Consider the following 20,717-nt stretch of genomic DNA (forward strand, 5'->3'; position numbering starts at 1 on the left):
ACACCATCGGCTTCAGCAACATCCAGTACCAAGCAAAGTTACAGGTTGCTTGATACACGATATCCACCCAGGCAGAGATAAGTATTTCAGACTTTTGGATTTCACTGATGTTCATACCACAAGGCACAGAGAAATACACAGCTTCAGTCTTACAGCTGTATCAAACCAGGAAAATTACTTGACTTGCACATTCACAAAAGAAACCCAATTACTATGCCAACTTCACAAATCAGTCTGATTACAGTGCCTGTCTGTTTATCATGAAATAGCTAAGAAAGGAATGAATCTCTGACTGATAAGCAAAGTGAATTCCACTAAAAAAAAAAAACCAATAAACCCAAAAACTTGGAGCAGAACCTTTGGGGTCCTGCTGGTACGGGAAGAGCTAGGAAAAGAACAGCCCTTACAGTAGGCAGGAAGAGCTGAAAATACAGGGCTTATTTAGAGGAACCCTAATCTTACCTTACAGTCATTTTTCAAAGCAGCAAAATATGAGTTCCAGCTGTGTTACCTCCTTTCCAAAAATATGCGCGCTTTTTTTTAAAACCTAAATGTCCCAAATTCACAAGACAAGCACTTGTCAGAAGCAAAAATGACCATAATGCAGGAAACTGGTATCTGGGTCAAGAGAATATGCAGCTAGAAACACCAACCACTACTCTGCAAAAGGCTCCGAATACTGCAGGCATTCCAGGTACAGCCTACAGATTACAAAAGGATCCACTAAAAGCATGTCTTAATTCTTCCCAGAGCACTAAGGCAGCGCCTTTTTATCAGCCTGTGTGTATAAAACCACAGGGTGGAGCAGATGGTGGCAGCTAACTGAAAGGAAAATGTCCACTTTAACAAGCCAAGCTACTAAAAATAAATTTTCACTGTAAAGTTTTATTGTAAAAAGTACAGTAAGAAGTAACTTTATGTCCGTAAGAAGCCACTGCCATGCTCTTTTGTACTCTTTCCAGCTTTCAATCAACTTATTTAGCACACATAACAGCCCTAAGTGCTCTCTAGGCTACATCAAAATTAGATAAAAAGTTGTGAGATAAGCAGCAAAAAAGTTTTAGATAATGTCTTGCAATATCTTGATGTTCCAAAGACTAAAGGTGCTCCTTTATAGATGAAAGCGGGACCCTCATACTCTCAGAGAGCTGACACTATCCACCTGGAATGAGACTAGCAAATTCTTGGTAGCTAACTTGTGGGAAGAAATTGCAGCTCAAGAGACAGAATGCATGCAAAAAGGGAGTATCGAACAATTTCTCTCTGGCCTTAAAATTGTGCACCTTAATTTAAAAACACAAACTTTCACGATGCATCTCTTACTATTTGCTGAGGAGTGTTCTCAGAGTTTTACTGTAAAGGATAAGTAAACAAAAAATTTGAGACCACTGGTTTAGAGTAAAAAAAAAACCAAAAACTTTTGTGCCCACCAGATCAGCTATTACACATCTCCAATATACTTCCCCTAATATTCCTAAAAAGGCATTTCCAGTTTGTAGTTTAACTGCAAACACACAAAAGAAATCAGGGGTGGAGGAGAAATGGATCCCTGTTCCCAAAACCCACCACTGGCGAAGTCTAACAGCAGCGTTAAACATTTCATAATGCTTTGTTCACCTATAAACATTTACAGATGTTCATGCATGAAAACACAACAAACACCAATCATTAAAAAGCTCAATGAAAACTTAGCAGCTCAGAGCCTAGTCAAATATGAAAGTGACACTCAAGTTCTCCAAAAAAATCTGCAGTTATCTCTAATTGCCTATTAGATAAAACCCCTACTCTCCTACATACATAAGAGACTGCAATCTGCAGAACAACCTGTGGAAAAAAAGCCATCTGTGAAAAAGACTCGGCTATTTTTTTCACAGAACCTGCACATATTACTTGTAATAGCTGGCAAACTTTCAAGAAACATGTTTGTAAAGGTGATAGAGTCTCCAAAAGCAAGAGAATTCCACGCTGTTGATCAATCAAAGCCAGAACTTTTGTGACCGATGAGGAACAAATTATCCATACAGGGAAGACTAGAATTAATCTGAATAAAAATCTGAAGCACTCTCCTTAAATGAGGACTGCAGAGAGCACTAAGTGAGCAGCAAATCCCCATCACAGTTTACAGTTTATAAACATATCAGAGATAGGAGTTTGTTTAACACACATTTACAGACAGACTTTTCTGGCAGTTGTCGATACACGTCACAATCTTACCGTGGCTGTAACTTTATCCCAGTCTGTTACAAAAGCACGGAATCCTTCCCCAAAAAGCATCCCAGCTGTCCTACAATAAGTAAACAGCAAGACAAGCAGGAGAAGAAAAAAGGGATTTCAAAAGACTGAACTGCAACAATTTACAAAACAACTTTACAATGGTCTTCTTCAGAACCAGTCACAGCTAACAGAGGGCTCACCTGGGAACTGACAAATGAATAAGCATGGCAAATACATTTATAATCATCTGATGTCTACACCTGGTCTGGGATTAAATCCAGAAAAGCATTTGGCATTCCGATGATAGCAATTTCTTTAACAGATTAAGATTATTAGTGCTGAACTGTAACAAAAGGTATTTAATTCTAAAGCTTTTTTAATTCAAAAATTAACAAATTACAAATCTAGATGTCCACCCCTTTGGCTGCTTTATACCTTTATGGCATATGTTCAGAAACTGAAAGAACTCAAAAAATTTTCAGAGTAACTGAGTCTCAATTTTAGCAAGTAAGGCTTGGAGTCATCTGTTGGTAAAATTACGTAAAATCCACAGTCTCTCCAGTTCACATTCAGATGACCATGTAGCAAGATAAGTGAAAGAGAGGGTTCCCTTTAACATAATTCCTATCATTCAGAGCACAAGGGTGTACAAACTAACTCTTTGTATTCCTCAGAGCCTAAGGGGAATAAACACAGCAAGGTTTCCTACATGACAGGAGAAATCTGCAAAAGCAGCAAGACAACCCATGCCCTTCTCCTGGCTTGCACGTACTTGAGGGACTCCAACACTGTTTGGCGATGTTCAGCAGCTTTTAGGCGAATCTGCTCCCGAATGATGTCTGCGTTCTCCCGCTCAGCCTTGGCACGGGCTCTTGCCTCTGCCTCCACACGCAGCATTTCATTCTTATGACGCAGCTCCATCTCTCGCTCTACAGTAGCTTTTTTTAAAAAAAGAAAAAAAAAACCACAGAGGAAGACAATCTTTTGGGCTGGCTTAATCCCAATTAGCAAGCAGGTGAAAGAGATGCATTGCTTCATCCTGGCTTCACAATAGCTGTGTGTGATCCCATGGCAGCAGACTTCAAGATCTTAATTCTTCCCACCCTCCCCCAAAAGGCAGCCAACCAGTACAGTATTATTACAAAAGACAGACAAGGAATTTTCTCTCTGTGCTTCAAAAGGATCACACACCAAATAGGTGGCCTCTTCCAGATGGCACGTTGCAAGACAACAATCGTATTCCAGTTCTGGAAGTTCATTACCAGAAAAAATGCTGAGGGCCAACTTTAGTCGGAGATGAGCTAGACAGTAAGAGGTAAAGCAACAGAGAGGGAAAACCCACAGTGCCTGGCACCGCTGCTGCTCATCAACGTCATTTCAGAGAGGAAGGGTGATATGCTACAGACAAGGAAGGACAACCCTGGGCAAGTAACTACACACAGTGCAATAGACATTGCTTATGAAGGGAAGCAAAATGGAGTTGCCTGTAAAATGCTGTCCCAAACAGGATTTTGGAAGCTCCGTTCTGTGTGTCTGAAGTAACAGTGACTGACACGTTAAGATTGACGTGAATGCAGAATGAACGAGAAACCTAAGAACAACCCAGGAACTGAGATGACGACCTCACAACCCTCTCTCTTCAGTGTTACTGCAAGAAATCCTGACTGGACCACCCTGCTACTTGATACCCCTCTTGATAACAGAACGCTGGACAGGCTACCTTGACATTCACACCTTGGTGCTACGAGTAGGTGGAAACTACAAGAGTAAAATCACCCTCTCCTACAGAGTTTCACCACTGAGCTTCGTTACATGGTTGCTACAATACCTCCCTCAAAGATACCGACAAACCCCAAGTACACCAGATGGCAGCAAGGAGTGGACAACAGAGCAGCTGGCAGCTGTGGAAGGAGCCAGCCAGCCTTCCCATCCCCTCTGGTCCTACACAAATTGCTTTATACATTTCTAACACTTGTGCCCTAGTGGAGTCCCACTGGAGTTCTGCAAAGCCAGTCATGCTGGCAATTCCCCAACAACAAAAAGAAACAAAGCACGTTTCAGACTAAACCTTCCGTTACTCAGCTTTTATTTTCTACAGGAAACAATGAACAGAGACTAAGTAATGTAGATCGAACTGTTCCTCCCAAGAGGTATTTTGTTTCCCTTCCTTCCTCAAAACTGGTTCTATTTTACAATGCCCCAGCATAAAAATCAGCATTTCAGTTGCTACACCACGAGATGCTGACAGACAGTTCACTGGGAAATCCAAGTACTACAGGACAGACATTTTTTTCTAAACTACTCTCAGAAGCAACTGGTATTTTGAGTACTACTGGGATTTACACGGTACTTGCCAGTATGACATTAACACGTGACCTAATGGAGCATCAATGAATACGGACAAGGAGTCAAAGATCAGTACAGAGAACTCATGCCCCTCACCACTGTCACCAGCTCAAGAAAAATTACTAGCTTACCACGTCTCATAGCTTCCTGCTTCTGTACAGATTCTTCCTGCTTCCTCAGATTCTCTTCATTAGCAAGTTGCTACAGGCAGAGATGACAGCAGAAGATGCATTAAAGTTCTAAGAACTCAGTCAAGTAGGTATTTGTGTAAGCTTAAGTACTACAAATATTTTCAAGAAGCTAGTGCTCAGGTTGAAGTGCGTTCTCCCTCTCCCCATCTCCCAGATTCATACTCTCAATCCCATGCTCCTAGCCACTTTGTCCTAATTCCTGGCCTTTGATGTGCCTGGCCACCACTGTCGATGCCAAGCAAATAGTACAGATGGCAGCAACTGTGCCTGGCATCAGCCATCTGGCCAGCACGATAGGGCTGCTCCAGATCACCACTTTGACTTAAGGAAGCTACTATACAGTTCCCAGCTGGGTTAGAGAAGGAAGCGATCATACCTGCTGTCGCATCTGTTCGTCATAGCGCTGCCTTGCCAATTTGTCCTGGTATTGGGCTCGCTTGAAAAAAAAAGTAAAAATAAAAAAAAAAAAGAAAAAGTAATTCAGAATATAAAGATCAGGCATTTAACAGAGAACCCAGTCCTAAGGGCAACATCGTTTGGAACATGCAGGGGAAGAAAAACCAATGCAAAAACCCCCACACAAAACAAAAAAATAAACCCAGATTTAAATACAAACAGGGCAAAGTTTCGGGCAAAACATCCTCAGCCAGCACCAGAAACTCCGCTATGCTGAAAAATCTGTTTAGTCTGACTTCATTTTAAGGTATCACAGATATAAAAACAAAGAACTTGGCCTAGAAAAGGAAAATTTTACTGGGAAAAACACTTATTTTTCATGTCCTAAAGCACATTACCTGGCCTGGCAATTGCAAGCAATAGGACTGTCAAGATACGCTGCCAGTCAGATGAGCTCTGTTTCTGATTGACTTTCTTGACCCTCATTAATTTCTCTCATTGATTTTCTACTGCAACTGGCAAATAAACCCCTATCATCTACACTCAAATGGAAGCTGCCTGAGGGCCCTATCCACCAGCAAGCAGGACCCTGTACAAAGGATATTATTCTCTATTCCAAATACAACACAGCAGAACAGCTTGAAAATTATCTCCTCAACAGTTGCAAAGCACGGTACTTCAGAAGTGAATCATGATCAAGCTTGCTTTGACTTCAAATGATGCCCTGTGAACTTGCAAGAGTTCAAGAGCTAACTCATGAACAGAGCAGATGACTGCGAAGCCTGCTTCCTGAGCCAGCCTGTCCAAAGTCCAAACTCTGACGGGATAAAAAGCAACGTGTGCCAAGTAAGCAGTTTTGGCTATCTTCCCAAGCTAAATAAACAATTAGAATTAATCAACCCCCTCGCTTCCTGTGCTCTCAAAGTAAAAAGTCACCACATGTGAGCTATGAGCGTAAAAGCTAGCTTACACTTCCCTGATTTCAGTGTTACTGCCACTTCACGTGACTTACGCTAAAACATACCAGAAAGCACCACTATTGCTCACAACACAGCTCTGTTAACTCTCAGATTTGCATCACTTCTCCTCCTAAGGTATTCTTTCCTGTCTAAAGTATCCTGGAATAAACAGGGTTGCAGGCTACTTCAGACTGAAATCCAAATAATTTAAGAGACATTAACTGTCCAGGCTAACACATAGACTCAATAAGCCAGCAGTCTTTGATCTCTTAACACCATCAGCTGTTAGATACAAACAAGTGTATCTCAGCACGTTCAAGAGCACTTCCCTGAAAATTCCTTCAGGAAAGTTTCAAAGGGCACACAGTAAGAATAACTGCTACTACTGGTTCCTTTGGATGGTCAAGAATTTGGTAACAAAAGTTCAAGACAACAAAGCTGCATATAACTACAAATCAAATTCGACATTACAAAGCCAGTGTAGAAGACAGGCTCAGTCTGCAAACTGCCTCACATCTATGGCAGCCCACAATCCCCTTTCTCCCACTCCCCAAAAGGCAGAATTAATGCACTGTTGCCTTTTCCACACAGGAGGCCACAAACAAGGTCTCCCATCACGTGGCTTCCCCCTCATTCCCTTACTGCTTGATGCTGTTTTGTTTCTTCACTGAGTGTTTTTCGCCTCTCTTCTGCTTGTACCCGTATCTGCTCATTCTTCAGTTGTTCTATGGCAGCTTCATACTCCTATTAAAATAAAGGGAAAATCATCACAAATAAGCTCAGTACAGCATCCTATAGAGGAACACTAGTGCGCTCCAAGAAACCCATCTGTAATCAGTGGTACCCTGCAAAGCTGAGCAATGACACAAGAAAGCTAAAATACGATCACAAAACATGACTGTAAGAAATTTCATAATTAGCCATTTCACGATTAAATAATTTTACAAAAAAACCACAATAAGAACAAGCAAATCAACACTCCAACAACCCCCAAATTCCTTTAGAAAAGAAAGGGAAGTCTGTTCTCCACCCAGCTACTTTACAGTTCCCTGCAGGAAACCCCTGTCATTCCCTAAAAATGGTGGTGATATTACAAGGGTTACAAAACCACTTGGACATGCAAATTATAAAGAAAGCCATAAAATATGCCTGAGAATAGGCCAAATGAGCTTGCAATTCACCTTCCAGAATATTTTTTTTTTAAATGGTGATAACTATTACTTGCTGAAGCTGAACAGCAACCAGCAAAACTAAGCACCCTCTGCAGCCTGTTAAAGACAGCGAGACTTTGACTGATGCCCCCCACAAGCCTGGCTGTTGCCTGAGAGGCACAACACAACAAACGATGATGTTCAACATACCTTAAGTTTCGTTTGCTGTTCCAGCTGCAAAGTCTGCTCCTGCATCTGGGCAAGACTGAGGGCATCTTTTGCGTGGCCTGAAATTGACAGCGGGAAGTGGTTACCGACACCACAAAGGCCTTCTCTCAAGGGAGAAAATGCTCAATTCAGGATAATTCCGTCCACTGGGGTCAATTCAGTCCCACCCGGCGCTGGCTGCGCGGGCCTTATGGAACCGCAGCACACGCGCGGTCTGAAGCCAACAGGTCTACCCTGCTGAGAGGGTGCTGCGGTACCCCGCCAGCCCCAGACCTCGCTCAGGGGAAGCAGCGGCCCGCAGGGACCGACCACAGGCCGCTGCAGGCCGCGGGGCTCCCGGCGAGGAGCAGCAGCCCTCCGAGAGCCCGGGGCTGCCCCGACCCCGCCCGAGGAAGGCGGCAGGACCCGACGGGACGCCAAGCACCGCCGCCAGCCGGCGAGCAGCACCGGCAGCGCGGCGCCCCCAGCCCCGACCCCTCACGCACGGGACGCGTCCAGCTCCCGCGCCGCCTTGGCCGCCCGCTCCAGGCCCGTGGGGTCGAAGTTGCTCCATTTGTCCTTGGGCGCCTGGCGGTCCCCGGGGGCGGCGGCACCCCCCGGGGCCCCCCCGGCACCACCGCCCGGGCCCGGCGGGAGGGAGAGGCCAGCCCCGCCCGGCGCCGCCTCCCCGCCGCCCGCAGGCCCCGCACCGCGGTTCAGCCCGAACAGCCAAGACATGACGCCGCCGGCGGCACGCGCGCACGCGGAGGACGCCCCGCTTCCCCGCCCCCCCCCTCCGCGCCTGCGCCAGCGGGGCGGGGCCGGCCTCCCATTGGGCAAGGCGCGGGATTGACGGAATGACGCAAGAGGGTCGGGCCAGCCGGTGGGAAGCGATTGGCTGGGGAGCGGGCGAGCGGGCGGGACAGCTGGGCTGGGGACGGCGAGCGGAGAAGGACAAACTAGGGCGGGCGGCGCGGCGCCATAGCAACGGCGGCGCGGTGGGGCTGCGAGGGCAGCGGGCCGGCGCGGCGGGGCTGCGCTTGGCCCCGGGGCTTGTGCCACCCGCACACCGGTCCTGGCCACGGCGGGGGAGCGGGCGGGGAAGGGGAACGGGGAAGGTAGCAGCGGAGAGGTCAGGATCAGCCCCGCAGGTGCGGGCCGCCAGCCGGCCCTGCTTACAGCCCGGGCCCGCCCCAGCGCTGGGGAGCAGGCCGCGGCCCAGCAGCCCCTTGTCTTTTTTATCTTTAAATATACACGTTTCTTCCCAAAGGCACACTTGAGCACATTTCTGAAGAACCTCCCGCAGAACGCTTGAGTTTTCTCTCAGTCAGGGGCTTTTCGGTGGGGGACTGGGTTTCTTTTTTTGGTTTTTCCTTTGTTTTGTTCTTCTTTGTGGTGGTTTTTTTTTTTTATTGTTTTGGTTTCCTCCTAGTGACCCCCCACATTCATCACTTGTGCTTAAAATTCACAGTGGCTCTGCTGTGGGGTGTCACACACATGTTTTTGGAAAACCAATACAGCAGCAGAACAGTTAATGCCTATTACAAGGTACTATCCCAAGCACTCCAGCCCTAGTCCTCAAAATAATCACATTTTACCTGTAGCTTTCTAATTCATGGTTTTAGTTGTTCAGCTTGGGTCAAAGAATATCTACCGAATATTTAATGGAGATTTGATTGCAGAACTACTTAGTACAAAAGGAAAAAGACAAGCCCTAAACAAACGTCATTGCACTTGTAAGCTATTTTCTGAGCACGTTTCAGCCTAGAACAGAGATCCCCCACCCAGCTTGTACAACCAGCAGCAGGTTTTGATCGGGTGGAATTTTTCCTTCATTTTGGCAGTGATAAAAACATTCCCTGAACCTTCAGGTATGTGCTGGCTCATGCTTCTTGGTGAAGTTGGCAAAGGTAAGCCTGTTGGTACCAGGTACTCATCCACTACAGTAAATTCAGTGCCCCTTCTGGCTGACAGTAGCCAAGTGCTCATATAACCTCCACATCACTCTGAGAAATTAGCTACCTCATCCTAATTATAGTTGTACTCTGACATCTCGTTGAGCCTGGGATTATACAGGGGAAGGCTGCAAGTAGTATGCACTTAAGAGCAAGTTTCCTCCAACTGAACACAAACACCCCACCAAAATTCTGGAATTGGGCAAGTATGCTGGTTTCGATCACAAAACCATTGAGTGTCAAGATAACAGATCAGCTAAGTGGGATAACCGCTCTGCTTACTGACAGATCAGCACCTTCCTGGGAGGTTGTGTTCGGAAAACCCGTGGTGTCTTGATACAGGATAGTCTTCGTATTCCTGAGGAACATGGGAACTCTCTCAGCAGATCACACTAGCGACTCCACATTAAATCTTTAATAATAGCCAACACCACATGCATCAGATGGTGCAAGGACCCTAAAGAAAACCTGGGAACAACTTACCTACAAATGAAGCTGTTTGTAGTCCCCACACACAGAACTTAGCTCCTACTGGTAGCCCTGATGGTTTATGCTCTCATCCTACATAGGTGTTTGGGTGTTATACCCATTATATCAGTACAGATGAGATGCTTAAATAGCCTGGAAATCATTAGGCTTACATTTTTCTAAATAAATTAAAAAAAAATTAGTTTAACTTACCTGTCCGATTGGAATTTTCGTGTTCATGAGTACTACCAGTTCTGCCAGGATTTAAGGGACATTCACTTCTTGGCTCCTTGTAAAATGATTCTTACTGAAGCTGAGACATTACTGAGACTGATGTATTTCTACTTTTTTCTTTTTCTTTTGGGGTGTGTGTGTATGGAGATAAAGTTCTATGTAAACCAGACCATGAAGTCATGAATGGAAATGTTACTTTTCAGTCATTTAAAATTGAGATGAATACTAGCTTTTCATTAGAACAAAAGCTACACTTAATAGATTTGGCCTTAGTGCCACCAAGAACAAAGTAATCATTCAATAGCTCTTGTACTGTATTTTTAATTGTCTTCAAAAGGATGCATTACAATTGGGGGGGATGACATGTTAATGTATTAGTAAACTATGCAAGGAGTTGTGCAAAATTAATTTCTGTCCTACAGCAAGAATGAAAAAGATTATCTTATTGCATGAGAGATCACTCATGGTATCTTTATCTTGGATTGACCAGATGTTGCCTGGGCTGGGAGCTGGACTCTTATGATCCTTATGGGTCCCTTCCAGCTTGAGATATTTTACGATGCTATGATTCCAGAGACTTTTTCTTCCCTTCAGCACAGTCTCCATGAAGATTAATCAGTCACAAGAGCACATTCCAAAGGAGAACACAAAGTGTATGAAATCTTATCAGGTTCATGAGTGACTCAGCCCTCTCCTGTCCCTTCCTCCTGTACAAGATGACAGCCCAAAGCAAACGCTCCATAAACCCAGGTATGATGAATTCAGCACTCAGGACACAAGGTCAGTGACAAAGTTCATCTCAGCTCTGAAAGGAACTCTTTTAAGAAGTCCATAAGCAGAGCTAACAGAGGGTTTGCAGAATAGAGCGACACTAATGAGGACTCTCCAAAATACAGTACAGCTTTAAAAACAGTTCCACCCATAGGACAAATAAGCAATACATTTAAAATAGAGCAGGCATTACTGAGGGAAGGTGTTCCCACTGATGCTGGGTTTTGTTACTAGAAAAGTGTATACATTTCTTCACAGCCCTAAGCCTGAATTTTGGAACGATGCTGCTCCAATGGCTTTGTCACTAGGTATTAAAATGAGTGACAGCAAATTCAAGCCTGGGGCCAAAGGGAAAGAATCAGTTCTACTCTCCTCCCCTAGAAACCTGATTTTTAAGTGTACCTCAAGCTTAGGGCTGGGTGGAAGCCCAGGACAAGACACTAAAGATGTGCTAGGTGTTTTCAGAGTGCAGAGGATAAAGCCTGGAATGATAGTGCTGGAGACTTACTGTCCCTAATTAGCCACAGAACTGGCTAATTAATCTCTATATGGCTGCTCCAATAGCAGGACTCGCATCCAATTTGGTGAAACTGACTGCAGGTATGCCAAAGTAAATCAGTGGTCATGATCCGGGCAGCATTGCACTGTTGTTTGGAGGCATGTATTTGAATAAGAAACAAAAATAACTGGGTTAGGTGGTCTTGCTGTCTGGCTTTTCTTGACTCACTGCTGCTCCTTGAGCTCAGCTGAGGGTTGAGAGCTCTGGAGTAACCTGCTGGAGAAGCAAATTCCCAGGTTTTTGAGTTTTCTGCTCTCTCAGATTGATATCAAATCCCAAGGCAAATTACTTGGGGGAACTGAGCCCTTCAGATTCCATCTGGGATCTGTATGTCATTGCAGCAGATTAATTTAATACCAGTGCCATAGGGAGAGTGGAACAGTGTTAATGAGACTCAAGAATTCAGCAGGCAGACAGTAAGCAGACTTCTGCTGGAGCACTCTTGACAGCGCTCGTCAGCCCTGGCCTGGCACAGCCCTGTCGTTCTGCTTCTCAGAGTTCATCCACCAAGCTCTGCCATCAACCAAAGACCATCTGGAAACACTAAACTGTCCTTGTGCTTTATAAAAGGCGGGATGTTTTCTATAGCGTCTTCATAACCCACCTGACCTTTGACGAGGACAACCACCTCTTTTCTTCCTCTTCTCAGAAGTCCTGTTGGCTTTGACCTGATCTCTGCATACTGTACATTTTTGCATTCTGTTGTTCTTTTCTCTCCTAATGCTTTTCCCTTCCATCCCTGAGATGCTATACTTTTGGGTTGCCTAATTTGAGCTATCTGTTGAGTACACTGGGTGAACTGGGAGAAAGCTGCTCTTTCTCAGGTGTGTCACGTGTAATCTTTCTCTGAGGGCAGATGCCCACAGTGAAAGGCCAGGGGAGTAAACAGCCAAGCCTTGAACATGCTCATAAGCTGCAAAACCAGAACTGTATCAACATTTAATAAATAGAGGACAGGCAGTAAGTAAGCAAGCAATAGTGAGGATTCATCCCTTTGCCTTTTGTTTGTTATTTGTCAGGCGTATTTATATGAAAAGAGGGTACAGATTTGGGATCTATTAGTCAGATTGATTGTTCCACTCAGCGAAGCCAAACCTTTAAGCTTTAGCAGAACTGGGCTGAGGACAGCCTTTAGGCTTGACAACCAGGACACCTTAACGGACAGTGCAGGCTGGGAGATGATCTGTGAGCTTTCCGGCTTCCTCCCCTGACGACTCCTTTTTGTCCAAGCAAGATTCCTTGCTCTGCCGGGAATCAGTTCACTCCAGAGTCTGTCATGCTGTCTGTCTGTGCTTATATCCTTGGGCTTCTGTAGCTGGGAAGAACACAAGAATTATAATATCAGCTTTATCCACCCGTTCTCCAAATTTGACTGAGTCAGAGATCTTATCCCTGTGGTCATCTTCCCTATCCCTCTGGCCTCTTGCTGGGAAAACGGCTGTGCTTCTGCACTGTTGCACAGCTTCTTTTTAGCTCTTACTTCACTTCAGCCTATCAAGAATCCCTTTGTGTTTCACGACAGTAAGTGGCTTCTGAGTAGTGGAAGAAGGAAAGCAGATGTGTTGTGCCTTAGTAGCTGTGTTTCATAGTTAGCTCGTCCCTGCCACGTTGAAAAGTGAAGGGTAGCCAAGAGTTCAAATGACTTTTAAACAGTGCTTCCAATGCCCATGCCAGCTTTTAGCAGTCCTCCCGCCCTTCTTATCCCAAAGCAGTTGCAGGACTGCCTCCACTGTACACTTTTTGCTCCTGCCTGCAAACATAATGCCACTAGGAGGAGGACTGCTCTTAAAAAAGAGGGAAAGAACCCAAGAGGGCAGTACCTCTTGGGCTGATAGCTGTGATGAAGCCCTACTGGCAAGCTAGCTGAGGAGCACAGAGCATTTCAGCCATGAGGGCTCCCCTGCCTTGGATCTCCACCCCCTCAATGCCCTTCAGAACATTTCCCCTTGGCTCAAGTGCCCCAGGATTGTGCCTTGCACCCCAGCTTACCCGGCTGCACGTGTGCCATGCGGCACAGCCCTTTGCCTGGCTGGTTCTTGTACACAGGCTTCACACAGACTTTGTTGGTGGTGCCTGCAGCCAGGTCCGTGAGGAGCACGCTGTGAATCTGCGGCGAAACGCTGATGACGGATGAAGGGCCACTCTGCCGCCGGCATCGGACCCTGTAACCAAGGACTTTCCCATCGGCAGAGTCCCAGGAGGCTTTCAGAGTGTTGGGGCCCATGTCTTCAAAGCGGAGGTGCCTCACTTTGGAGCCCTCTGGAGAAAGAAGATTCATGTTACTTCAGGCCGTTTGTATGGAGCCGTCCTTACTGCCTATCTCCTTGCTCCTCCCGAGGGGACTGGTGAGAAGGGGTGGCCAGCCAGCCTGCTCTTTGTTGTAGAGATGCAATAGCCCATCCCTCTGCATCTCCACACTGGAGGAGCACAGCCTCCTTAGTCCTTAACTTTGTCCTGGTACCAGCACGTAATACTTGTGTTGGCACTGTTAGGCACTGGCTGGCTGCCTCCCGCACCCTCAGCTGCTGTCATTCTGAGTTCCTCATTCCCGAGTCCTGACAAAAGCTACATTTTGCCTCCTGCAGTGTCTTCACAGGTACCTCAAAAGCTACATTTTGCCTCCTGCAATATCTTCACAGGTACCTCTTCAGAGCTGAAGGTTCTGCTGATGAGGTTTCCACCCCTCTGGTGCTAAATCACAAAGAACAGACACTGAGGAGATAGGAGGGAAAGGTGCTTTTCTTTCTGCTTCAGGGAGATTCAGGGATCTCCAAGTCTGTTCTGCTTGTGCCTACACCAGCAGCTTGGCCATACGCACCCTGTAATAGCAGGTGTGTGGCGTGCGTCTGATTCTCTTCCAGTCCCATACCTTATACATCTGCTACACCCTAATGGCATATATCGTGTGCTGTTCATCAGAAGCTGCAACTTTCCCCTTCTCTCACCCCCGGCTCAGTAACTGGGCTAACCCAGTTCCCTGGCTTCACCTAGAGGCAGATGCTTTGTGCAAAAAACCGGACACGCTTCAGATACTCTGTGTGGCCGTGGGATTTCCTATCAGCAGGGTGCTGCTCACCTTCCTGAGTGCATGCTTTAGCAGACAGGGATTTCTCCTTTCCCGATTTGTAGATTGCAGTCACTGTCACTAGATAGGTTGTATTGGGTGCCAGGTTCTCCACCACAGTGCTGTTTTGCTTGCCGTCCACTTCCAGCAGCTTCACCGAGTTCCCAGGAAGGGGTCCGTACAGGATCTGATAGCCCATCACGCTGTCCAGGGTAGGACCCCAACTAACATGGAAGCTGCGTGGCCCAGACTCTGAGATGAGAACCTGAGCTGGACTTACTTCCTCTGAAAGAAATGTAAAAAAAGATGTGAATGAGTATATCATTCAAGGCATAAGAATGCTGTCAGGGAAGCATAATTGACCTGAACCATATTTGGCTTCCATGAGGTGGAAGAAAATCCATCCAGCAAGTGGAGGTGGATAGTCACCACGTCAGCACAACCCAGCTCAGCCCTAAGAAAATATTTTCTTCACCTGTGCAGCAGAGAGTGGGTAAAACTACTCAGCCAAAACTGGTTTTGCATGAAGAACATTAATATTGGATGCAAGTTCATCTTGATTTTATTACCCCTGCTCAGCTTTTCAGCGTGCCACTTTTTTTGCATGTTGCTACCCAGCATAAATCTGAGTTAGTCTTCTGGCCAAATGACTAATCTGCACAAAGGGGCTGGCTTCTGCCCCGAGTGCTCCCCCTATCTCTTTCCCTCTCACACAGGGATTCCCCATCAGTGGATACACTGCCTGGAGAAGCAGCATGCACCCACTTCAGAAGCATTACTCTCCCCAGGCTATACCTGCAGCCTCAGGTAGGAGACAGGAATCTCCTTGTTCCATAGCAGCTGCTCAAGCGATGAAGGTCAAGATTCCCCTTTGGCAGTAACCCACACAAGACAGCACTGCTTCTCCCTGACCATCCTACTGGGAGAGTGAGTAAGTACATGCAGCAGCCTGTGCTTTATCCCCAGTGGGCTCTATACCTCAGCCCTGTTAAGGTATAATATAAGTTATAATACATAAGCCCCGCAAGCTGCAGCTCCTGCCACCTTCTCCCAGGGCAGTGGGCTCTGCTTTCCTCCAGATTCACAGACTTTTAAGGTTGGAAGGGCTATGACCATCAGACCTGATCCCCTGTTCCGAACAGTCCAGAACACCTCTCTAAGCAAACAGCTGGCAGCTGAGTGCCAGCATAAAGCAGCTCATTATGTTCTGTCCTGATCACAATCATCCGCCTCCTCCAGCCAGACCACGAGACGGTGGGATGCAGACCAAGGGCTGTCCCATTTGCTTGATACATACAGGAGGCTCAGCACAGTGGAGACTTCCCCCTTGGTCAGGATTGTGCACATTTACCTGCCAGTGTAGTAACCCTTGTTGTCTGGGGAGGGAAGTAGTGGATGTTGGATTCAGGAATGAGTGCCACCTCGTAAGTAGTTTCTGATCCAAGGTTGCTTAGCACGAGGCTAGTGTGAGCCCCAGACATTTGCTTTGTCCTCTTCCTTGCGAGATCATCTATCGGGGCATACTGTAGGGTGTAGTAGCCAGTTTCTTCGGAGAGGAGTTTGGGCCACATCAGACGGAAGCTGCTTGAGGTGATATCTACTGCATGGAGCCGATTTGCTTGGATAACATCTGGAAGAGAAACAGTAGCAAGAAATTACTGCTGATGTCAATATACAGAACATGGCATATCTAAAATACAGGCCCTTCTGGACGGGAGCTGTAGGCTACAGAAACACTGGGTCACAACTGAAGTCATCGAGGTGTAGCCAAGCCCCTTCATAGGAATTCAGTGAACTAGACCCTCTTTGAAAGGTTCAGGACTATAAAACAAAATCCTTGAAACCAAAGATAAAGCTAAAAAAAAAAATAAATAATCAAACACATCAACTTAGGCAGAAATCTTTGGGTTTTCACACCACTTCTACCTCTCAGACAAGAGCCTTTCACTGAACAGAGCCTGCAGGGGAAATGCATATGTCCCAGCCATCACCAGGTGGCATTTTGGCTAAAGCAATTGCTCAAGTGTGCCTGCACAACAGGCTTCAGCTCAGGAATACTACTGCGCCTTGCCTCATGGGCATCTCCAGTCTCAAAGCGATTTGCCACAAGCCTCCAAGCTGCTCTTTAAAGCCCCAGCTACCCCTCTCTGTTCTCTCTGCCTTGTCCTCTGTGCTAAGGGCGAATGGTGCTGGTGATCTGCTGTGACACAGAGGCCTGGCACAGCAGGACCCATGCCCCTGAGCATCCAAGCCTGTCTTGCACCACTGAGAACGAATCTGGAGTGGTCCAGCAAATTCCGGGCAGCTGCTACTACCCGACAGATGTGTGGGAGTTACTGTGCCTGGCCAAACAGGCAGCTTCCCACACTTGGCAAGACGTTACCACCTACCCAACACAGCAAGCAGCGCTGGCACTGCCTGCGAGAAAGCTGGAGACAGAAATGAGGCATCCAGGTTCCGAAACTCCTGTGGTCAGTTCACCCCGAGCTCCCAGCAGAAATCACCTCTTTGTGAAACCAAACAACTAAATTGTGTCACTTAGGTGAAGCAGCCCAGAATATGAAAAAATACATTTCTCTTTGCTCTCTGCTTGTACCCAGTGGCCAAGAAGGGGCAGCAACCGGGGAGTGCCCAGCATTTGCTAAGCCAGCTGCATTCATCCCAGCTGAAATCACTCCCTGCAGCCTTTCACAGAGCTCCATTGTTCTGTGACATTCAACGTTCAGAGCCACGCTTGTGCTATCTCGCCCCTCTCCCCCTGCACAGAGGCTTCTCTTCACGGCTTGTGCTACCTTTTGAGTTCTAGACCCCAAATGCCAGACACTGATACCTCTTCTGACGCTCAGCAGTTCCCCCAGCTTCCTCCACTACTTGACCCTTCCGACACGCGTGGCCTCCTGAGCCCACCCTGGGCAGAATTCCACTGTTTGGCCTTCCAGAAGAGCAGAAACACACAGGACTTTGTTTCTAGCTCTGGGGAAGTGGCATACAAAGACATAAGGATTATTTTTTTTTTTAAAAAAAAAAGACTTCTAAAAGCACTCTGAGCCTTAAAGATGCACTTGCTCTGCACAGCATCCCTCCTGAAACCTTATGATAGACTACTCTGAAGTATTTATGAGCTGGAGGGTACTGAGTAGCTCTCACTGGCTGCCCAGTACACAGAGGTAAGGGAAGGCACAAAGGTCTTCCCAGCCCTGCAGGAGATTAGGGGGTGGCTTTGTGCTCCCAGACCTGCCGTTTAACTGGGAGAAGATCAACTCTTCTCCTCCAAGCTGCTCCGGGTCCCTGCCAACTTCCCCATACCAAATAAAGCAGCCTCAGTTTTTCCTCTGAGCTGTTCTTTGGCTCTCCCAGGCAGGCAGGACCACCTCCCTTCCCCGTGCTCTGCCCGCCACCGTCCACGCGCGCTGCCAGCCAGCAGCATTGCACCCACTCCGAGCCCGGAGGGGGCAGAGGGTGGGAGGCAGCACCACGGAACGGGGGGCACTGCACCCCTATGCCAGCCCTGCAACCGCCAGCGGCCAAGCCACCAAGGCACAGGGAACGGAGAGGCCTCAGTGCTACAAGTCCTCTGCCCAAAGCTCAGGGAATGGAAATGGGTGAGCTTGGAGACCCTGAGTAAATTGGGCAGGTTGAAGTGACGGGGTGCAACACCCGGGGGGCACGCTGCGGGAGGCCCACAGCAAATAGCTCTGCCCCTTGCTGCCAGGTTACAGATGCCTTGAGCGAATAAAGCGGGCAACAAGCCCCAGAAAATAGATACCCCTGGTATGCTTCACAGAACCTCCTTGTTCCCAAAGGAAAACAGCAAATCTCTCGTATTAGACACAGGCAGTGCCTGCCTAGCAACACCCAAAAGACAATTTGCCTTCCACCTCCTGCCTCTTAGTGACTCGAAACACCATTTTGCAGCCAGGAATTTGCTGGTATCCTGGGAATTCTGCTGGGGTCAAGATTAGACTCGCAGGAACGCTGCTGCTTTCATGATGTGTGTAAGAAATGCAGCCAGGCAGCAGGTGAACCTGTTCTAGCCCTGGGTACATGGTCCCCTCTCTGCAGATGCTTCAGCTTGGACTCGGGGCAAATCACTTTTGCTTTGTGGCTCTGTTTCCCTACTTTGATATGGATAGGGAGACGGTTCCGATGCTGGGAGGGAGGAACAATTCTCCATTACCATGGTGGACACTCAGGATCTGAGATCACTCCCTCTGGTCACCTACTTATATCCAGTGCTAAGCAGGAACGTCAGAGGACTCTAGGCTCAAAGCCTTCACTGCAGCAGAAGTTATCCAGGACCTTGTTTCAGATCAGAAATGTGCCACCCTGAACATGCAAGGGAAGCGGCTGGTGTTTTGCGATGGACAGGTAGGCTCCTGCAGCGCTTGGCTCAGGAGATGGTGCCTAAGGATGAAACAAGTCACCAGTTGTCAGTTCAACTGCCTGAGTGGAGAGCAAGTGCATGCTAGCACAGAACCTGATGTCAACTCAAAGGAATGCCTTGGCTTTGTGATATTTGAAGGTCCTTCCCCAGAAGGAAAGCACCAAATGCCATATGTTGGGTACAGAATATATAAGATTCAAAGGAAGAAGACTGAGCTAGAGTCCCCTTTCCTTCACACTAGGAAAGGCAGAGGTATTTGCCAGGACCGAGCTGTGGCTGTGGCCATAACCAGGCTGGCTGGGACCTGCTGCGTCCTGCAGACTCGTGTCAGGAACACATGCCAAGGAAAAAGAGGGGGAGCAGGCACACATCCATCCATGGTCCCTGCCTTACACCCCTCTGCATAGCAGCATTACTAGAACTATTTCAGGCCCACCATGTCTGAGCAGCAGCCCATCTTCTCCGCTCTCTGACATAGCCAGGTTTTTCAAAAAGGGAACTGAGGCAGAAATATCACATCTCTGGGCCTCAGCAGAGCCTGTGGCGGGACAGAAATGCAGTTCAGAAGAGTAAGGCATCTTCCTTTCATCTCCCTGTCCAAGTAGTGGCCGTCTCGCTGTCTAGGACTGAGACCCACTGCTGTGAATGCCAGACTCAGCCCGACAGCTCCTTATTTGCCTGCTCAGATCTCTGATCACATTTCTGAAGGCAAAGAAAGTGCATCTAAGCAACTCCTACATAAAAGCGTCTACCTTTGTATAGCGAGGTACAGCTGCGGAGACTGGACTGTCCCATGGAGCATTCCCAGCCTGCCTGAGACAACAGCAACCTGGCAGCCAGGGACCACTGTGTTGGAATATCTACGGAGCAGGCGTGAAACACCCACTCCTGGATAGGTGGTGGAGGGAGGAGAGCAATTCCTGACAAAGCTTCTTTGTGCATCTACAAAAAGCTTTTAAGAAACAGTAGCAAGAGTTGAAGATAAGATAGCAGTGATAATAAAACTAGTCTGAGCTGTTTCAGAGTTGGAAAAACTTAATTTCTGCCTGCCAAGGATCCTGTCTGTCCCTGCTACTCCAGGGGCAGGGGCCAGAAGCAGGAAGGGTGGTGATGACGGCTGCCTCCTCCAGGCAGGGAAGAGTGGACAGATGTGGCTTTATTAAAGCTAACTCAGGTGAATTTACCAGTGTCTGGTATTTTGCTTAAAACACCAGCCCCTGAGTTCATGTGGGAATCTCACCTTCCATTAAAATCATGGACTAGTGATTTTTAGACTTGGTGGATGCACAGAACACTGCCCTCGGGCACAGCAGAGTATTTATTACCTTTGCAGGTCTTACCATCTTCAAGAGTCTTGCGCTGCAAGGATATGCAGGTGATTTCTCGCTGGGATGCTATTTTATAGCATCGGGATTCAGGATGCACTAGGAGCTGAAACAGCCACTTGAAACAAAACATCTGGGGTCTGGTACAGTAGAAGGACGGCTGGTACTGCCCCATACTCATACAGGAGAGATGTGGTGGGAATGACTGGAGGAGAACATAGTCCCTTCATGTCATTTGTTAAATGATCATGGTTAGAAATAGAAAGAAATTGCTGCGTACAGAGGATTCTGTGGAAAGGGTTACTTGGACACTCCAAAGCCAGCTTTAACCAGCTCACATAGCAGAAGCCAAATGAGGAATTAAAACAGGATTTCCAATGGAGAGAGAACCTCCAGAAAAATCCATGGAAAGTCTGCAAAGTCATAGTAACTCACTCAGCTTCCCAAACAAATCCAGAGGCATCTGGGAGGCTGAGGCAAAACCCCTGCTCCG

General features: G+C 47.2%; 2 protein-coding genes across 2 annotated transcripts in view; both read right to left on the minus strand.

Moving 5' to 3' along the window:
* The window catches only part of LOC119144353 (ATPase family AAA domain-containing protein 3), a 28,660-nt gene extending 20,437 nt beyond the window's left edge, over positions 1-8,223 (minus strand). The window contains exons 1-7 of the mRNA XM_037379593.1: positions 7,971-8,223; positions 7,468-7,544; positions 6,749-6,850; positions 5,128-5,187; positions 4,692-4,761; positions 2,987-3,152; positions 2,215-2,284 (exon numbers count right to left, since the gene is read on the minus strand). Coding sequence (XP_037235490.1) covers positions 2,215-2,284; positions 2,987-3,152; positions 4,692-4,761; positions 5,128-5,187; positions 6,749-6,850; positions 7,468-7,544; positions 7,971-8,202 — 777 coding nt within the window. The 5' untranslated portion in view covers positions 8,203-8,223. The remainder of the gene's footprint in view (positions 1-2,214; positions 2,285-2,986; positions 3,153-4,691; positions 4,762-5,127; positions 5,188-6,748; positions 6,851-7,467; positions 7,545-7,970) is intronic.
* Positions 8,224-10,426: 2,203 nt separating this feature from the next.
* The window catches only part of VWA1 (von Willebrand factor A domain containing 1), a 34,939-nt gene continuing 24,648 nt past the window's right edge, over positions 10,427-20,717 (minus strand). Inside the window, exons 5-8 of the mRNA XM_037381522.1 lie at positions 15,867-16,145; positions 14,528-14,800; positions 13,441-13,710; positions 10,427-12,766 (exon numbers count right to left, since the gene is read on the minus strand). Of these exons, the coding sequence (XP_037237419.1) occupies positions 12,726-12,766; positions 13,441-13,710; positions 14,528-14,800; positions 15,867-16,145 (863 nt within the window). The 3' untranslated portion in view covers positions 10,427-12,725. The remainder of the gene's footprint in view (positions 12,767-13,440; positions 13,711-14,527; positions 14,801-15,866; positions 16,146-20,717) is intronic.

This window comes from Falco rusticolus, chromosome 3 (genome assembly GCF_015220075.1).
Source record: "Falco rusticolus isolate bFalRus1 chromosome 3, bFalRus1.pri, whole genome shotgun sequence".
NCBI lineage: Eukaryota > Metazoa > Chordata > Aves > Falconiformes > Falconidae > Falco > Falco rusticolus.